We start from the raw sequence: 19,950 nt of genomic DNA, 5'->3' as shown, positions 1-19,950 counted from the left end.
AAAAAAAAAATCACTAGGAAGCCATAAATATGCTTACAAGGCTTATCTCACTATACAAAACCCAAAAAAGACAACATTTTTAACCAGTCACACCTCCAGGATGCACTACCTCACATTTAAGGCTGATACCCCAGCTATTTTGCTTCAATGAACGTTTCTTTCACCTTTCACCATTGCATAAGTCCCCACTGGAGGGCAGCAAATACTTTCAGCTGGAAAAGTAGAGTCCCAAGAAACCTGAGCGCTGGAAAATAATGGTGGGATAAGGTATGTCTCATGGGTCATAAAACAATAAAGAATTCAGTGCAACATTTATGTTGCCGTTCTGCTGCGATCTTGCAAAAGAAATGTATTTTTTTCATTAACTACGTCCCAACAGAAGAGTCTAATTAATTTGAACTGAGCATGGAAGTCTTTTGCCGCATGAGGTTGCTTTCTTAAGAGGAAGGCAAGAATTCCACCATCCACACACACCAGAGGACACAGTTATAGGAAGAAGCCCTTGGCAACAATGATTCCCCTGTGCCTCCCTGTGCCGTAGTGTCGGGCTCCCGGGAAAATGGCTTTCTGCCTCTACTCCAACTGACACTTCTCAGCCCCGATCTACTCATTAAACTAACACCCATCTCTATGGGTCACTAAATTGATGAACAAGAAGGAAAAAGAATCAACATTTGACCATCGTGATTTCTATCTAGGATTCTTTCTTTCTCCTTTCCTTCCCTTCCTTCCTCCTTTCCTTCCCTTCCTTCCATCGATCCTTCCATCGATCCATCCATCCATCCACCCACCCACCCACCCATCCAGGATTGTATCACTGATATACAAATGTCACAAAAACACTGAAAGGAGAATTTCTAAAACCCCAATTTGGTTCAGGCTCAGAGTCAGTAAAATGTAGTATACACTGGCCAATTACCAACACGCCTTTCCCTTAACTTAAAAATAAATAAATAAAAATTCAATCTTTCCATAAATGCAAAGATTCGATCATACTGCCCCAGCCAAGATTGATTCAACTTGATATCTGCAGAAGAATGGGGTTGATCCTTTAGGGATCTGAATTTTTTACCCCACCCCAGTGCAATGGCCTGTAGACTAATGCACCACACACAGCTGGGACTGTTAGAAAGACCAGGAGTGGGTGTTAGACCAGGAGAGCAAACAGAAGCAGCCTAGCCCACTCACCACATCCAGGTCCTGGGAAACCCGCCGCTTCCGCAGCTCCTCCATCCTCTCGCACACGTCGGAAAAACAGGTATTGTAATAATCTGCATACTGCTGTGCCAAGTCATCGATGTTCCCCAGTGAACCGTCCTGAGGGTAAGGAAGGTGGGGAGGAAGGAACAGGAAAAGAACAAAGGCTGTCAGTCCACCCTCGAAAAGCCCCATAGGCATTTGATCATCTTTCCCTTTACGCAAGGTTTACAGTAATAATAACCCAGTTTCGACTCCTGGTGACCCTATGTGTGTCAGAACCATGCTCCATGGGGTTTTCAATGGCTGAGTTTTCAAAATTAGATTGCCAGGCCTTTCTTCTGAGGTGCCTCTGGGTGGACTCAAACCTCCAACCTTTCTGTTAGCAGCCCAGGGCCTTAATGTTTGTACCACCCAGGGACTCCTCAGCAATAATAACCAATATTTATTCAGTGTGAACAGGTGCCAGGCTTCGAGTTCTACACTGAAGGCTTGTTATTCTCAGGATTGCCCTCCAAGACAGGATCGATTATTCTCCTTACAGTACGAATGGGCAAACAGTAGCTCCAAGGAGTTGAGTGACTGCCCGGGGATCCAATGCTAACAAGCAAGGAAGCCATGCCTGAGACTGGACTCTCTGTGCCAAAGGTATCATCTTAAATCCACACCTTCCTGGCTGTATAGTAGGGCTGTGAGAAGAACAGCCCCCACCTCTCAAAGTCCCCTGAAGAGCCTTCAGCAAAGGCACCATGTAAGTAAGAGGTCCCTAAAGTGCAATCATGGCCAGGCTGGTGTTGGTACAGCTGCTCAGAATTTCTGGGAAGCTTTTGAAAAACACAGTTGTCAGGAACTCTGGTGGCGCAGTGGCTAAGGCCCTTGGCTGCTAACTGAAAGGTTGGTGGTTCGGAACCACCAACCGTTCCATAGGCAGTCTGCTTCCATAAAGATTTACAGGCTTGGAAACCCTATGGAGCAGTTCTACTCTGTCTTCTAGGGTCACTATGAGTCGGATTGACTCAACGGCAAAGGGTTAGGTCCTCATTCCCAGAAATTCTGAGTGGAACCCAGAATTCAGAAACCAATGGAGAATGCTGGTCTGGGACATAGCTGAGAGGAGCCCTAGTGGCACAGTGGGTAAAGCACTTGGCTGCTGACTGAAAGGTCAGTGGTTCAAACCTACCCACTGCTCAGTGGGAGAAAGATGTGGTAATCTGCTTCTGTAAAGATTTACAGCCTTGACAACTCTACGGGAGCATTTCTACTCTGTCCTGTAGGGTCGCTATGAGTTGGAATCAACTCAACAGCAGTCACTTTGGTTTTTGTCTTTTTGGGACATAAGCTGAACCAAACACCCTCATGAGACCTTGAGAAACATGGAAAATCTTATTCCCTGAGTCATTTCAAGTACAGGCGCAAGAGGATGCTTTACAAATTCACCTAAATAAATAGGTAAACTCACTATCTGTCTCTTCACTGAGGGAAGTTCAGGGTATTGCTCCAGATCCCACTCTCTGAGCTGACACCCAGCTCTTCCGCCACTTACCCATTAAGTGGTGTTAGGCACTGTATGGATTGAATTGTGTTCCCCTCAAAAGATATGTTGAATTCCTAACCCCTGATACCTGTGAAGGTGACCTTGTATGTAAACATGGTCTTTGATGATGTTATCAGTTCACATGAGGTCATACTGGAATAACCTGTTGCTCTCAAGTTGTCAAGTCGATTCCAACTCATACCAAGAACAAGCCAAACTCACTGCCGTCGAGTCAATTCTGACTCATAGCAACCCCATAGGACAGAGTAGAACTGCCCTATAGAGTTTCCAAGGAGTACCTGGTGGATCTGAACTGCTGTCCTTTTGGTTAGCAGCCATAGCACTTAACCACTACGCCACCAGGGTTTCCTTCTAACTCATAGAGACCTCATATTACAGAGTAGAACTGCCCCATACGGTTTCCAAGGAGCGGCCGGTAGATTTAACTACTGACCTTTTGGTTAGCAGTCAGGTTCTTAACCATCTGAGCAGTGTTCTTATAAAGGAGAACAGACACAGAGATCAACACACCCAGAGGAGGGCAGTCATGTGAAGATGCATCCTCAACGAAGGAATGCCTGGGGCTACCAAAAGCTGAGAGACAAGGAAGGATCTTTCCCGAGGGCCTTCAGACGAAGTGTACACAACCAACACATTGATTTGGACTTTCTCCAGAAGTGGAGACAATAAATTTCTGCTGTTATAAGCCACCCCGATGGCAGTATTTTCTTACAGCATCCATAGGAAAGGAATACAGGCACTTTTCTTAACCTTAAAGCACCTAGTTTTCTCAACTGTCACCCTGGAATAACAGTACCCATCTCACAGTGAATTGGCATATGTGAACCACTTAGAACATGGCCTGCTCATGGAATACCTGGCACGCAGAGAGTGCTCAAAATTTATTTAGCTAATATTTACTGCAAGATTATGTTGCATCCTATAGTCTTCCTTTAGGGTAGCTGACTCCTAAATACATGTCTGAACACACATATATAACCCAAACCCACTGCTGTCGAGCCGATTCCGACTCAGAGCAACCCCATAGGCCTTCCGAGGCTGTAAATATCTACAGAAGAAGACTGCCACATCTTTCTCCTGCAGAGCTGGTTTCAAACCGCCAACCATTCAGTTAGCAGTCGATCACTTTAACCACTGTGCCACCAGGAACACAAACATGAAGGTGCCCATTAACTAGATGCCGTTGAGTTGACTCCAACACATGGCTACCCCATGTGTCAGAGTAGAACCGTGCTCCATAGGTTTTTCAGTGGCTGAGTTTTCTAAAGTAGATCATGGGGTCTTTCTTCTAAGGAGCCTCTGGGTAGACTCAAACCTCTAACCTTTTGGTTAGCAGCTGAGCCAGTTAGCTATGTGCCCCGTTATGATGACAGAAATACTGTGTACATCTGGTAAGTTACGACATTTCTTCTACCAATTTGTCTGTACAGGCAAAAAAAAAAAAAAAAAACTGCTCTTTTTTATCTCTCAACATGTCCTCTCTGAGTTATGAATAAGTGATTTTACCAGGACAACCAAGGAAAACACAAAAGCAGCATAGAAGCTGCACACATACTTTCCATTTTACAGGCTGCCTACCAGTGCGTTAGATTAATTAATGTTAGCACATTACCCATAGCAACGCATGTCTAATACTGGAAAGCAGACTCAGGTACAAGCAGGGTTTGGGAGTTAGACTTCTCCAAAAGCCTTTCTGCTAAGACCTAGAGGCCCTGGTCAAAAGGCTTGGGTAAATGAAAGCAAGGATCTCTCCCCTCACTTCTCCTTTCACTGAGTTCGCAGAAATTAGGAAAAAGAGAAACAGAAATTGAAAGAAAAACATTTTTTTTAAGATCCTCTCCCACCCGTAAAATGTCCTACGTTTGTGGTAATCAACTCCAAGCCCCTAGTGCAGAGCTAGTGTCAAGAAGGACTCTCTTACACGGGCCGTAAGGTCTTTAGACATCTGAACATGTCTGGACAAAGGCTTTCCCTGAGAGCAGTCTGGCTGGCTGGGACAGGGGACAACATGGACACAGTAAAGGCGGTGAGCCGCACCATCCCCTGCACAGTGCTCATTGTCAGGTGTCCTGTGGGGAAATCAGCAATGGGCAAGAAGGATGTCTGCTGCTGAGCCACTGAGGAAATGTGGAGGCGGCCAGCCCACAGCCTTTCCTTTGCTGCTTCAGTCAAGGAAACTCCCTGAAAACAGAATTACTCTTGGGAGAGAGGAATCAGGCTAGAATATCTTAAGGTGGGGCTCTGGAAATACAGCAAGATAAATCAAACTTAAGTCTTATAATTTATAATCTACAATCTCCCAACTGGCTTTCCTGTCTCCTTCTCCACCTCATCTGCCTCTGACCCAGCACCGAAGTGACTTTAAAGCAGAGATCAGACTAGGTCTCCCTGTCTGCCAACGGACGTCCTTCCATGCCACCTTCATCACCCATCCTACAAAATAAATCCCAAACTCACCAACCTGGCTCTCGGTTCCCATCACCTCCAGCTCCAGCCCCATGGAGAAAGGAGGCTGTCATGTGTCATGTATTGCCCTGAGCCCTGCAGACTTATGGTCTAGGAGCCAGATAGCATCAAACCAGCCTCCAACAGCAGCAGCTTTCTCCTCAGGGCAGGCCCTCTCTCACCCCACTCTCTCCTCATCCCTTAACATTCGGGGAACTGAGGGAGACTTCAGGAAAGAGGAGAGCAGAGTAGCAGCTCTGGTGGCAGCATCTGTTTTGACCACCAGCGACTATGAGCCATGACAATGAGAGGCAGGAACTCAATTCCCAGCTGCCTCAGCCGTTTGTGGAAGGGACGTGGCAGTTCCTAGAAGGAAGAGCACTCAGCTACCTTTAGCATCAAGGCATTCGCCATCTATTAATCTAGGAATGTTTGCTTATATCACAAAAAAACAAAGCCCTCACCATTCCTGTTTGCCTCAAGGACCTCATTCCTACTGTGTTCTTCAGGAAGTAGGGAAGAACAGGACTGGCAACAACTTTACCCGAGAACCCATTTTTATAAGCTATAGCCCCGATTCTGCCACTCCTCACAACAATTGCAGCCCCAGGGAAGGTAACCTGGACTCTGTCTTAAGTCTCTCAAGAATGCGATGCTATCCAACTAGATGGTGCCCGGCTACCACCACCAATGTTCTCACAGTGATCACAATAGAGGGCCCCAGACAGAGGTGGAGAAAAATGTGCAACAAAATTCTAACTCACACACACACAAAAAAGCCAGACTTATTGGTCTGACAGAGACTGGAAAAACCCCGAGAGTATGGTGCCTAGCCATCCTTATTGCTCGGTAATGAAGTCACTCCTGAGGTTCACCCTTCAGCCAAAGATTAGATAGGCCCATAAAACAAAATGAGACTAAACTGGCACACCAGCCCAGGGGCAAGGTCAAGAAGTCAGGAGGGGACAGGAAAGCTGTTAACGGGGAACCCAAGGTCGAGAAGGGGACAGTGTTGACATGTCATGGGGTTACCAACCAATGTCACAAAGCAATATGTGTATTAATTGTTTAATGAGAAACTACTTTGCTCTGCAAATCTTCATCAAAGTGCAATAAAAAAAAATTTTTTTTAAAGCATATACACAAAATTTAACAAAAATTCTAAAAATATATGTGACATTACCACTAAAGAGGGAGCAGTCCCTGGAGAAGGACATCACACTTGGTAAAGTAGAAGGTCAGCGAAAAAGAGGAAGACCCTCAATGAGATGGCCTGACAGGGTGGCTGCAACAATGGGTTCAAGCACAACAATGATTGTGAGGATGGCGCAGGACCAGGCAGTGTTTCGTTGTATTGTACATAGGGTCCCTATGAATCGGAACCAACTCGATGGCACCTAACAACAACCACCACCACCACTAACAAGACATAAAAGTGAAATTTTTCTAAACTAGCAATAATAAAAAGAAAAATGTGATAAAAAAAAAAAAAAGAGTGTGATGCTATCCTGGTACTGAAACTTCTTCTGCCTTTATCCATCCAAGAAATGAAACGTATCTGCCTATGACCAAATTCAAAACCCATGTGTTCTAATACCTGAAAAAAATTGTTAGAGGGATTATTTCAACACTTTTCCTAGGGGCCTGCTGTTCTTGAATGGACATCAACCAATCACTGAATCAAACTATCTCTGTCACTCATATGGCACTCCAAGTTTTAATGTTGGAGACTAGGCACTTCAATGTTGAATTCTGGCTTCTCTCAAAAATGACCCACTTTTCCATTTGTGAACTGTAAGACTTGTTCACAGTTAACTGTTTTCTTGGACTAATTAAGGAGGGACCAATCCCTGGAGAAGGACATCTTTCTTGGTAAAGTAGAGGGCCAGGGAAAAAGAGGAAGCCCCTCAAGGAGATGGACTAACACAGTGGCTGCAACGATGGGCTCAGGCATGGCAGCAACTGCGAGGATGGTGCAGGACCGGGCAATGTTTCGTTCTGTCCTGTACGGGGTAGCTACGAGTCGGAAACGATGAGACCAGACCTAACAACAAAAGGATGACAATTAAGGCCACCAGGTAAAATTTTAAAAACAACTTACACAGTTTTGTTCAATGTTCTTGAACAAAATATAATTTTTTCACTTTTTCTCTCCTGGGAATACCATCAAAGCCAAATGTTGAATTCTGGCCCACAGTTTCCAATTACTGATCAAAGTTTTTCTTTCTAAGAGTGAAAAGTGTAATTCTCCACCCCTCACAACTTCCCAACAGCTTAGGGGCCAGGAAAATATATCTGTTGCTCATGAGACAGAGAACAGTTGTTCAGCTCGGCTCAGGCCACAGACAGCAAAGATTTCACATCCTGCCACAGGCTGCCACATCCACTCCCCACGTGGTGCTCAGCAAATAATAATCTGGAAGAGGGTGGCACAGCTGCCTTGATGGTTTCCCAAATCACTTTCCAGATGTGAATTAAATTCCCATAATTACCCCTTTCATCAGTCTTGATGATTTAAGTGCCAAGAAACACAAAAGAATAAAAATGTGTGTTTTAAAGAAATAGATCATTTCTGCCATCCCTGAAAATGAATCTGTTATACCCTAATCATCAAATGAACCACATGATAATTTTTTCCTTATTCACCCCAAATCCATGCTTTTTCTGGACTATCTGGCAATCTTTGCATCATTTTTATCCAATGTGTTCTTCCTAGAGATAGCTAGGGACCTGCTGTTCTTGTTAGCTCCTTCGAATCAGCCCTGACTTATGTCCACCCCATGCACAACCTTGTAAACGAAACACTGCCCAATCCTGCACCATTCCCCATGATCAGCTGCAGATTGGGCCATTGTGATTCATAGTGTTTTCATTGGCTGACTTTCCGAAGTAGGTCACCAGGCCTTTATTCCTAGTCTGTCTTGGTCTAGGAGCTCTGCTGACACCTGTTTAGCACCATAACAACACCCAAGCCTCCACTGGCAGATGGGTGGTGGCTGCAAATGAGATGCATTGTCTGGGAATCAAACCCAGGTTTCCAGCATTGAGGGAAGAATTCTATCAATGAACCACAATGTCCTCAGTGAAAATATTTACTTCCACTAAAAATATTTGCAACATTTGTCTGCACTTAAACAAAGCAGGTAATGTTTCAATAGCATCACACAGCTATGGCTTCTTTCTTTTAGGGAATGTGAAATCTGTGTCTGATTCAATATTCTACTATGTTACAAAATAAACTTTTAACTATAATGTGACTTTAAACCATCTCAAGTATAATCAAGATGATTATGAAAACACTGAAGCAGATTTCCTTTTAAGGGGCTCATAGTTTCTGGTCTAGAATTTATTACTTAATCTGTTTCACTTCTTATTTTCCCTCTTTGGTTCTCATCCATTAAGCTAAAGCAGTATTAGTTCAAGTTGACACAGGGGAAAACCTTATTTCCCTCAAAAGAATTTTCTTGTCGTTAAGTAAGTTATGAGATTTTTGAGTCACGTTACATTTTTAGAAGAATTTTCCTATTCCTGATTCAAAGAAAAAGGAAAAGAGATAGTACACGCAAGTTCAAGTTCTCGTTGCTTCTTGTCTCACCACAGAACCAGGACACAGTATCTTTCCTTGGCACCATCTATTCCACTTGGTACAGATTTATAGTGAATCTGTGGTCATATTACCAGTGTCAGCTTGATGGAAGACAAAACCCGAGTAATCTTCCCACAAAGCCATAGGGCACATTTACACTAAACACCCATTCATTATGCGACCAATCAAAAATATAGGTATAATGGGCATTGTACCAAACAATTCAGATACGGTGGGCTGCAGCTGAAATTAAGGAGAAAAAGACGCAGAATACAGTTCTCTCCACAATTGGTTTAACACAATTTCTAATATTTATCCCAATTCACTCTAGCCCTGAAAAGTATGAAAACTAAAAGTACTGTGAAAATATAGGGTATTTGTCTCATTGCTTTTGTTATTTTTACTGTCTTCTTTCCCCAGATGTCATTTATGGTTTAGAACATTTTAAGGGACTTAAGGGAAAAAAGAAAAAAAAAAACTACTCTGAAAACACCAGGAGACACAATGCAATCTGTGCTGTTGTATGTAGATTATATGCAAATTGATGCAAATAAACTTGTGGTGTTTCTACTTTACATATCTATAAAGATAGGGCCCCAAGGGAAAAACTTGAATGTATTGCTCTAGACTCCCCAAAGTTGAGGCAAGGAAAAAGAACAGACTCCTGGTTCATTTATTCAGAGTGATTAAGCCTTCAGCTGCTAACCAAAAGCTGGCAGTTCAAATCCACCAGCTGCTCCTCCTTGGACCCTATAGGACAGAGTAGAACCACCCCATAGAGTTTCCAAGGAGCATCTGGCAGATTCAAACTGCCGACCTTTGGTTAGCAGCTGTAGCACTTAACCACTACACCACCAGGGTTTCCATATAGATATATAGGCATATAGATATAGACACTGATATATATATATACACAGATATATCTCCAAAACAGAGCAATAAATAGTATCAGTCCCCCTAGCTATGGGTCAGAATCCACTCAATGGCAACAGGATTTTTTTTTTCTTTTTTAGTGGTGCAAAGGTTATGTGCTCGGCTACTAAAGGTTGGTGGTTTGAACCCACCAAATGGCTCCTCAGGAGAAAGATCTGGCAACCTGCTTCCGTAAGACTACAGCCTAGAAAACCCTGTGAGACAGTTCATTTTTATCACATGGGGTCACTATGAGTCGAAATCTACTTGACAGCATCTCATAACAACGACATAAGCTAAATCCACTAAAACAAATCACTACAATACAATAAAGCCTAAGTGATTTCTTGAATGACTTCACAGTGTGTTTTTAGTCTTAATTAGCTTGTTTAAAGATTTGGAGGTGATAAACAATTTTGGCAACCATTCAGATGAAACTGCTACCACCATAAACCAGACTTTAATTCCGGGTTTCTTGTTCAGTCTCATTGAATCAGTGCGATACCACACTCAGAGCTACTGGCTCCATCATCCCACCAGGCCCCATCATTCTGAAGAAATTATGGTAATCTAAGTGAAATACTTTTCTTCAAGGTGTGATCACTCCCAGCGTTCCCACAGAAGGTTGAAGCTGGAATACAGTTTGTCTCAAGAAAAAGTTTTTAACAAATAACCACGAAACACATATACAAAAGAAACATTAGACGGTGTAGGCGAGTGAGGGTGGGCCACATGGTAGGTGGTGGGAGGAGGGTTGATTTCACACTTATCACTCCCCTCTCTCCAAAAGCACCCTCAGAATTTGCCAGAGCCTGTTCCTAACTCCTGCTTTGGTAAATACGGTCAAGGTGTCCACAGCCCCGGCTACTGTGCACCAGTGGTCCCTGTTAACACACATGTCCTCATAAAGAATGAATGGCCTAGCAAAGACAGGGCTGGTCACATTCTCCTTCCCAGCCTCTCTCAGTTTCAGCTTCTAGACTCCAAATCTCTGAGAAAAAAATATCAGGAAACAAAAAAATTGGGGCTTGTGTTCTCCTCAACATATGCATATTTATTTCTGAGTAGACATGATATATCTACTTACAACTACAGTGAAACCTCCTGTGAGAGCCAGAACTCGATGTGACTAGGCTGCCTTGCTTTTCCACCTTTCACAGGATGCAGTCTTACCACTTTTCTATCGCCAGTTTTAGCGGAAAATAAAGTTTTCCTTCTCTGAAGGGTTTCTACCTTATACAGGTTCTGGCATTCACAGGTTTTACTGTATACGATTTTGTTAATGAATATGAATTATATCTATTTACAACTACAACTTTTTACACTAAAACACAAAAAAATTAGATGTTTTAAATGAGATAAAAACAAATATAAATTAATTAAAAGTTTTTTTTTTTAACTGTGCTTTAGATGAACGTTTACAGAGCAAATTGGTTTCTCATTAAACAATTAATACACATTGTTTTGTGATATAGGTTGCCAACCCCGTGACATATCAGCACTCCCCCCTTCTCAACCTTGGGTTCCCCATTTCCATTCATCCAGTTTTCTTGTCCCCTCCTGCCTTCTCGTCCCTGCCCCTGAGCTGGTGTGCACATTTAATCTCATACACGTGGTTGAGCTACATGTATTATCGTTTGTTTTATGGGCCTGTCTAATCTTTGGCTGAAGGGTGAACCTCAGGAGTAACTTCAGTACTCAATAAATAAAAAGTTCTAAGTTCTCTCCTGACAACAAATGCATAAGCAACTGTAGTGTTATCCAGCATGCAGATCATGACACATTAGGGACTGTATGGGTTAGGGTTGGATCAGAGAAGCAGAAGTCCTACCAGGGATATGGGAACTGGTAACACAGTCCATACAGTCTGTTGTCTGCATGTCTGCTTTCAGGCCCAAAGTCACTCTATGCCAGCCAGGCTGGCAGTCAAAAAGAGAAGTCGTACGGAAAGAAGACCAAGGACAGATAAGGACAGGAGAACTACAAAGACAATTGGAATCTATGACTGTTAACTTCTCCTCAACTGCAACCTTGATGCCAGGGGTGACCTACAAGAGAAGCTGGTTCATCCCAATGGACATGCACATACACACGTGGCTGAGGACTTGAGGAGATGGAGATCTGGCAAGCCTGGGGCTGCTGTGGGTCCAGGCTCCTTCTCACGGCAACAAAGTAAGCCAGCAGATCAGTGACACCTTGGATGAGCCGCTACAATGCCTGGCATCCTTTAGCATCTAAATGTATGGCAGCTGCTAATATGCTTTCAGCTTCCAAATCTCCCAAAGGTATTTTTTTGCGGCCATTTTGAACTCAGAACCACACAGGAAAGGGCTGTCACAGTACGAAGCACTGCAGAGTCTTAAGAAACAGACATTTAAGACCACTGTCATTATCATTTGTTTAAATGACTTAGCAAAGCATAGACAAGAAGAGCAGAGAACAGAATAGAAACTGTTGGAGCACATCTCATGAAGAAAGGATACTGTTTCCTGCAATACCTGCTTCAGTTACATATATGCATTACTGTACTTGATCACATGTAAAATATATTTCTTCCCGGGAATGGGTGACGAAAAGTTCGCAAGTCACCGATGCAGCCTGTCCCCCAGGCTGCACCCCTGCACTTTGGCGTCTCTACTCTAGAGCCCCACAGCCTTGTGGGTCTCCTGCTGACTCTGAACCCCTCCTCCCTCAGCTCCTCCTTTAAATGCAGGTGCTTCACAGGCTCTCCCTTTCACTGTTCTCTTCTAATGCCCTTTACTCTTTTGGGGAAATGTCCTCTGTGGTTAAATGGAGTTAAAGCCCCCAGAGAAAGCATTTTCTTCTACCTTCTCAGGGCCAGTGCAGCCTGTTTGACCCTATGATGGAAAATATTCGAGATTTTAAGCAAAAATGTTATTACCAAAAACTAATGCAAGAAACTTACATATGAAAAGCAAAGATGTCACTTTGATGACTAAGGTATGCCTGCCACAAGCCATGGTCTTTTCTATCGCCTCACAGGCATGCGAAAACTGAACAATGAAAACAGAAGACAGAAGAATTAATGCATTCAAACTGTGGTGTTGGCAAAAATTTATTGAATATACTGCGGACTGTCAGAAGGAATGAATTAATCTTAGGAGAAATACAACCAGAATGCTCTTTGGAAGCAATGATGGCGAGACTTCGTCTTGCTTACTTTAGGCATGTCATCAAGAAAAACCAATCTCTGGAAAAGGACATCATGTTTGGTAAAGTAGAGTTGATGAAAACAGGGAAGACCCTCAATGACATGGATTGATACAACAGCCACAACAACGGGCTCAAACACATCAAAGATTCTGAAGATGGTGCAGGATCGGCAATGTTTTGCTCTGTCATACATAAGGTCACCATGAGTCGCAGCTGAGTGGACAGCCACTAACAACAACAATGACAATTACCTCTTGGAAAGGAATTTGCAAAGTTTAGTCCCAATATGACCAAACTCAGTTTAGTGGCCATTGAGAGGAGCAGCTACAAGAAAATGGGAGGAAAAAGTCCTTCTCTGGAGTCCTTACCTGGAGGGTGAGCACTGCACCTCTACACGTCAAGTTGGTTGTCGGGTAGGAGGAAGGAAATGGTCAAGGCTATAAAATGCATTTGCATTAATACTCTACAGCCATCAACACTGCAGAATATCTCATTAATTCAAATAATATTTACTGTACACCTACTATGTTTCAGGGGCTGTGCTAGATGCTCGGTGTAAAATATAAAATCAAGGTACTTCACCAAAGAAGACATTCAGGCAGCTAACAGATACATGAGGAAATGTCACAATCATTAGCCATTAGAGACATCCAAACCAAAACTACAATGAGATACCATCTTACCTCAACAAGGCTGTCACTTATTTAAAAAACACAAAATAACAAATGTTGGAGAGGTTGTGCAGAGACTGAACACTTACACACTGCTGGTGGGAATGTAAAATAGTACAACCACTTTGCAAAAATGATTTGGTGTATCCTTAAAAAGCTAGAAATAGAAATACCATATGATCCAGCAATCCCACTCCTAGGCATATACCCAAGAGAGAAATAAGAGCTGTCACACGAATAGACACATGCACACCCATGTTCACTGCAGCATTATTAACAACGGCAAAAAGATGGAAACAACCTAAATGCTCATCAACAGATGAATGGATAAACAAATTATGGTACATACACATAATGGAATACTATGCAATGATGAGCAAAAATGAATCCTCGAAACATCTCACAATATGGATGAAATCTGGAGGGTATTATGCTGAGTGAAATAAGTCAGTCACAAAATGACAAATACTATATGAGACCACTATTATAAGAACTCAAGAAAAGGTTTACACAGAGAAAAAAAGCATTCTTTGATGGTTACAAGGGCGTAGAGGGAGGGGGAGGGAAAATCACAAATTAGATAGCAGACAAGGATCAACTTCAGCGAAGGGAAGGACAACACACAATACAGGGGAAGTCAGCACAAGTGGACCAAAGCAAAAGCTAAGAAGTTTCCTGGACACATCCAAACACTTTGAGGGACAGAGTAGCTGGGGCTAGGGCCTGGGGACCAGTTTCAGGGGACATCTAGATCAATTGGCTTAACAAATTTTATTAAGAAACTGTTCTATATATCCCACTTTGACGAGTGGCATCTGGGGTCTTAAAAGCTTGCAAGCAGCCGTCTAATATACATCAATTGATCCCATCCCACTTGAAGAAAAGGAGAATGAAGAAAACCAAAGACACAAGGAAAACACTAGCCCAAAGGACCACATGAACCAGAGACTCCACCACCTTGAGACGAGAAGAACTAGACAGTGCCCGGCTACCACCAATGACCGCCCTGACAAGGAACACAATAGAGAGACCGGGACAGAGCAGAAGAAAAATGTAGAACAGAACTGAAATTCACGTACAAAGATCAGACTTAATGGTCTGACAGAGGCTGGAGGAACTCCTGAAACTATGGCCCCTGGATGTTCTGTTAACCCAGAATTGAAACCATTCCCAAAGCCCACTCTTCAGACAAAGATTAGACAGGACCATAAAACAAAAAATAACACACATGAGGAATGTGCTTCTTAGTTCAATCAGATATACAAGACCAAATGGACAGCTCCTGTCCAAAAACAGGAAGACAAGGCAGAAAGGGAGAGAAACAGCCAAAAGGACACAGGGAATCTGGGATGGACGGGGGAGGGGGGGAGTGTGCTGTCACATTGCAGGGGTTGCAGCTAATGTCACCAAACAATATGTGTAGGAATTTTTGTATGAGAAATTAACTTGACCTGTTAACTTTCACCTAAAGCACAATAAAATACATATATATATAAAAAATCAAGAAACATGACTGTCTATGACTAGACAGAAGAGCCAAGCGTGGCCTTTATTTGAATGTGGTTATATGATTAAGTCATGGAAACTCGTTGAAGCAATGTACTAAGCTTGCAGTTAGTATAAGGACTTTTGGAATTGAAGGCTCTGAAAGATTCGATTTGCTAGGCTACCAGTGGCTCAAAGGAATATTACACAAGAACTGTCAGAACTTGAAAATGTTAGGAAATGACTGGAACATGACTAATTTGTTCAAAACAGTACAAGTATAGATTCAGACTCAAAAAGGACACATGGGTTTCACAGATGGCAATTTTAGGCTGAACTCATTTCCAGTTTGTAAACTACCCTGAGCTTAATAGAAGAGGAGATTTGGAAAGAACAGCAGAGCTAGTCGAGAGGGAATGAAGTCACAATTTCAGACCAGGCTCATAGACTTTTGACATGTACGAACCACACTTTGCACTGTCTCTGGCTGGCTTTGGTGCACAAATCAGAGGGTAAGGACATTCTCAAGCACATGACCCATCGATAGGTCCACTTTCAAAATCTGAAAAAAGTGATCTCTGAGCCCTGGTGGCACAATGATTAAGAGCTCTGCTGCTAACCAAAAAGGTCTGTGATTCGAACCCACCAACTGCTCCAAGGGATAAGAGAAGACTTGGTGATCTGCTCCTATAAAAATTACAGCCTGTGGTTGAGCAGACATGGGGAATTCCAGGTGGAAAGGAGCGTGCTGGCTGACACATTATAGAGAGAGTAACTAGGGTCACATAACAATGTATATATAAATTTTTCTATGAGAAACTGACTTGAGCTGTAAATTTTCACTTAGAGCACAATTTAAAAAATAAATAAAAGATTACATCCTAGGAAACCCTATGGGGCAGTTTTACTCTGTCCTATAGGGTCATTATGAGTCGAAATCAGTCACCACAACAATGATATCTCTAGAATTGTGGACGTGAACAGACCATCCTGACCTCTCTGGCTATGTGGTTAAATCCTGCACAATACTTGAGTTTGCTCTATTTTAGGAAAAGTATACCCAACCCAGTGCCGTCGAATCAATCCTATATTCTATACCAAAAATCACTGATCAATGTTCAACCATTTCAGGAGGCAACATATGATCAAGAACCAATAGAACTGAAGGGAGAAGTCCAAGCTACACTGAAGGCACCGGCGAAAAATAAGGCTCCAGGTACTGAAGAAATACCAAGTGAGTTGTTTCAACAAACAGATGCAGCGCTGGAGGCACTCACTCGTCTATGCCAAGAAAGGGGGAGGCAACTATTGGACAACTGACTGGAAGAGATCCATATTTGTCCCCATTCCAAAGAAAGGTGGTCCAATAGAATGCAGAAATTGTCAAACAAGATCAATATCACACACAAGAAAAATTTTGCTGACGATCATTCAAAAGTGGTTGCACTGATGACTGTCCTGACAGGGAACACAACAGAGAACCTCTGAGGGAGCAGAAAAGCAGTGGGATGCAGACCCCAAATTCTCATAAAAAGACCAGACTTAATGGTCTGACTGAGACTAGAAGGACCCCAGTGGTCATGTCCCCCAGACCTTCTGTTAGCCCAAGACAGCAACCATTCCCAAAGCCAACTCTTCAGACAGGGATTGGACTGGACAATGGGATAGAAAAAGGTGCTGGTGAAGAATGAGCTTCTTGGATCAAGTATACACTTGAGGCTATGTTGGCATCTCCTATCTGGAGAGGAGAGGAGAGGGCAGAGGGGGTCAGAAGCTGGCAGAACGGACACAAAAAGAGAGAGGGGGGGGAAGGAGTAGGCTGTCTCATTAGGGGGAGAGCAATTAGGAACATATAGCAAGGTGTATATAAATTTTTGTATGAGAGGCTGACTTGATTTGTAAACGTTCACTAGAAGCACAATAAAAAAAATTTTTTTTTTTTTTAAAGTGCCTGCAACAGTACATTAGCAGGGAGTTGGCAAAAATTCAGGCTGGATTCAGAAAAGGATGTGGAACAAGGGATATCATAGCTGATGTTAGATGGATTTTGGCTAATAGCAGAGAATACCAGAAAGATGTTTACCTCAGATTTTATTAACTATGCAGAGGTATCCGACTGTGCAGATCATAACAAATTATGGATGACATTATGAAGAATGGGAATTCCAGAACACTTAATTATGCTCATGAGGAGCCTGTAGTTAGACCAAGAGGCAGTCGTTCAAACAGAACCAGTGGATACTGCGTGGTTTAAAACCAGGAAAGGTGTGTGTCAGGGTTGTATCATTTCACCACGCTTGCTCAATCTGTATGGCAAGCAAATAATATGAGAAGCTGGACTATATGAAGAACAGGGCATCAGGATGGGAGGAAGATTCATTAACAAACTGTGTTATGCAGACAACACAACCTTGCTTGCTGAAAGTGAAGAGGATTTGAAGCACTTACTGATGAAGATCAAAGACTCAGCATGGATCGCACCTCAACATAAAGGGAACAAAAATCCTCACAACTGGACCAATAAGTAACATCATGATAAACAGTGAAAGATTGACGCTGTCAAGGATTTCATTCTACTTGGATCCACAATCAACAGCCATGGAAGCAGCAGTCAGGAAATCAAAAGACGCACTTGGCAAATCTGCTGCAAAAGACCTCTTTAAAGTGTTGAAAAGCAAAGATGTCACCTTGAAGACTGAAGTGTGCCTGAACCAAGCTATGGTGTTTTCAATTGCCTCATATGCATACGAAGCTGCACAATGAATAAGGAAGACCAAAGAAGAATTGATGCTTTTGAATTGTAGTGTTGGCAAAGAATATTGAATATACCATGGACTGCCAGAAGAACGAACAAATCTGTCCTGGAAGAAGTACAACCAGAATGCTCCTTAGAAGCAAAGATGGCGAGACTTTGTCTCACATACTTTGGACATATTGTCAGGAGGGATTGGCCCCTGGAAAAGGACATCTCACGCTTGGTAAAGTAGGGGGTCAGTGAAAAAGAGGAAGACCCTCAATGAGATGGATTCACACAGTGGCTGCAACAATGGGCTTAAACATAGCAATAAAAGTGTAAAGATAATGCAGGACCAGGCAGTGTTTCATTCTTTTGTATACAGGGTCCCTTTGAGTTGGAACTGACTCAACGGCACCTAACAACAAACAACACTTCAGTGGGAGCCCTCATGCCACTAACAAGAACGCTAAGGATATTTCCCCTTTAATTTGATGGAACTGGGTTATATCACACGATGGGACACAGGGTTCCAATTTACTATAAACATCGAGACCTAGAATTTCAATACAGGAAAGGGCCTTATATATAATCTCATTTGATGACTTTATTTTAAAGGTGAATAAATAGCAATGAAGGCCATAGAGTTTGAGTGGCTTGTACCAGAAGACAAGAAACCAAGCTTTCTAAGTCACTGTACAGAAATTATTGATTTCTAATTATTTTCATCTATTGCTAATAATTGTTAACATGCTGAGGGCCACAGATCTTGTTTGAATCCAACGGAAGTTTCTTACACCCAATAGGTTAAAGGAAAGGTTCCTTGGTGAGATGGGCTGAAGGTCACTAAAGAATCACATTCTTCTCACACCCTGACCGATTAAAACAAACAAACAAATAAACAAACAGAAAAGAGCTTTGAGACAAAGACAGACTATACAAAAAGGCACAGAATACACCAGGAACTTACCCTTGGTATTCAGTGCTAGTCAGGGAAACCAGTAAGACAACACACCTGGAATGCCACTCTACACTGGTTCAGATCTTGTAAGAGATCAAATAAAATACAGAAATGCTGTGGTCGCAAAAATCATGCTGATTCCCTTTAAAGTAGAGAGCTGCAATATGTTCCATCCTGAGGCTGAAGGGAAACCTGTTTACTCTTATTTACCGCAGACTTTAAGAGACCTTCATTCATGTGACATCAATTGAGTGTTTCTTTCCCAAGTCCAGGAAAAACCAGTTCACCCACTGCCCTGGAAAACTCCAGGTGATCCAAAAACAACTCTTCTATACACACCTAACCCTCATTAAGTATATATACTGCTTAGTTTTTGACATTTGCTCTTCTAACCAAGTCCCTGATCTCCAAGACACTCACTGTAACAATGAGTACACCAGGATTCTATTTAGCAGCTCAAAGGCCCCCTGTGAATGTAGGGAAAGTCTACTGATTTCATCCTGAATCACCTTCTAGCCTATAACATACAGGAAAAACCGAATTTAGAGAATGTCATTGTTGCTGTTGTTAGCTGCCATCAAGTTGGCCCCTGACTCATAGCAAGCCCATGTGTGTCAGAGTAGATCTGTGCTCCGTAGGGTTTTCAATGCCTGTTTTTTAGAAGTAGGTCGCCAGGCCTTTCTTCCAAGGTGCCTCTGGGTGGACTTGAACCATCAATCTTTCAGTTAGCGACTGGGCATATTAACCGTTTGCACCACCCGGGGACTCCTCCAGGCACATATGTGAAGGTTATCTGTATGTATACCCACATATCTGTCCATCTGTCAGTATAAACAGATAAAATATTATATATGACATGATGACCATGCTGTCACCGCAGTTTCTTTGCAGAGAAAAGTTCTTTTCCAACTATATCATTTCCCCTCAAGATGATCTCAATTTTCACCGTAAAAGATTTCTACTTTTGCCAAGAATATAACGAGATAGCGCTCTGAGAAAGCATCCTAAACACATGGCTCTGTTTTTACTCATAGATTAAAAACATATTGGAAGTTGCAAGTGGGGACTATTTGCTTTGTTCTGCATTCCATACAGGGCTACAATGTAAACCTGACAGTCATCTTACGCCTAAAAGAACAAAATAACCTCAGACGAAGGCACAGCATTCTAACAAGCCCACGATCAGAAGAATGAGAATATGCATTTTTCCAGTTGGCTCACGAGCTGAGA

General features: G+C 42.6%; 1 protein-coding gene across 6 annotated transcripts in view; it reads right to left on the bottom strand.

The window, feature by feature from the left end:
• The window catches only part of SASH1 (SAM and SH3 domain containing 1), a 392,317-nt gene that overhangs the window by 176,123 nt on the left and 196,244 nt on the right, over positions 1–19,950 (bottom strand). For 5 of the 6 annotated variants that reach the window (XM_049904100.1, XM_049904012.1, XM_049903927.1 and 2 more), the window contains one exon: positions 1,189–1,317. The exons of the other annotated variant lie outside the window; for it this stretch is intronic. In XM_049904100.1, the coding sequence (XP_049760057.1) occupies positions 1,189–1,233 (45 nt within the window). In that variant the 5' untranslated portion in view covers positions 1,234–1,317. The remainder of the gene's footprint in view (positions 1–1,188; positions 1,318–19,950) is intronic. 6 annotated transcript variants of the gene reach the window in all.

Source organism: Elephas maximus, chromosome 1, assembly GCF_024166365.1.
Source record: "Elephas maximus indicus isolate mEleMax1 chromosome 1, mEleMax1 primary haplotype, whole genome shotgun sequence".
Lineage (NCBI taxonomy): Eukaryota > Metazoa > Chordata > Mammalia > Proboscidea > Elephantidae > Elephas > Elephas maximus.
The sequence above is the reverse complement of the archived record's forward strand: the minus strand, read 5'-3'. Positions and strand labels throughout refer to the sequence as shown.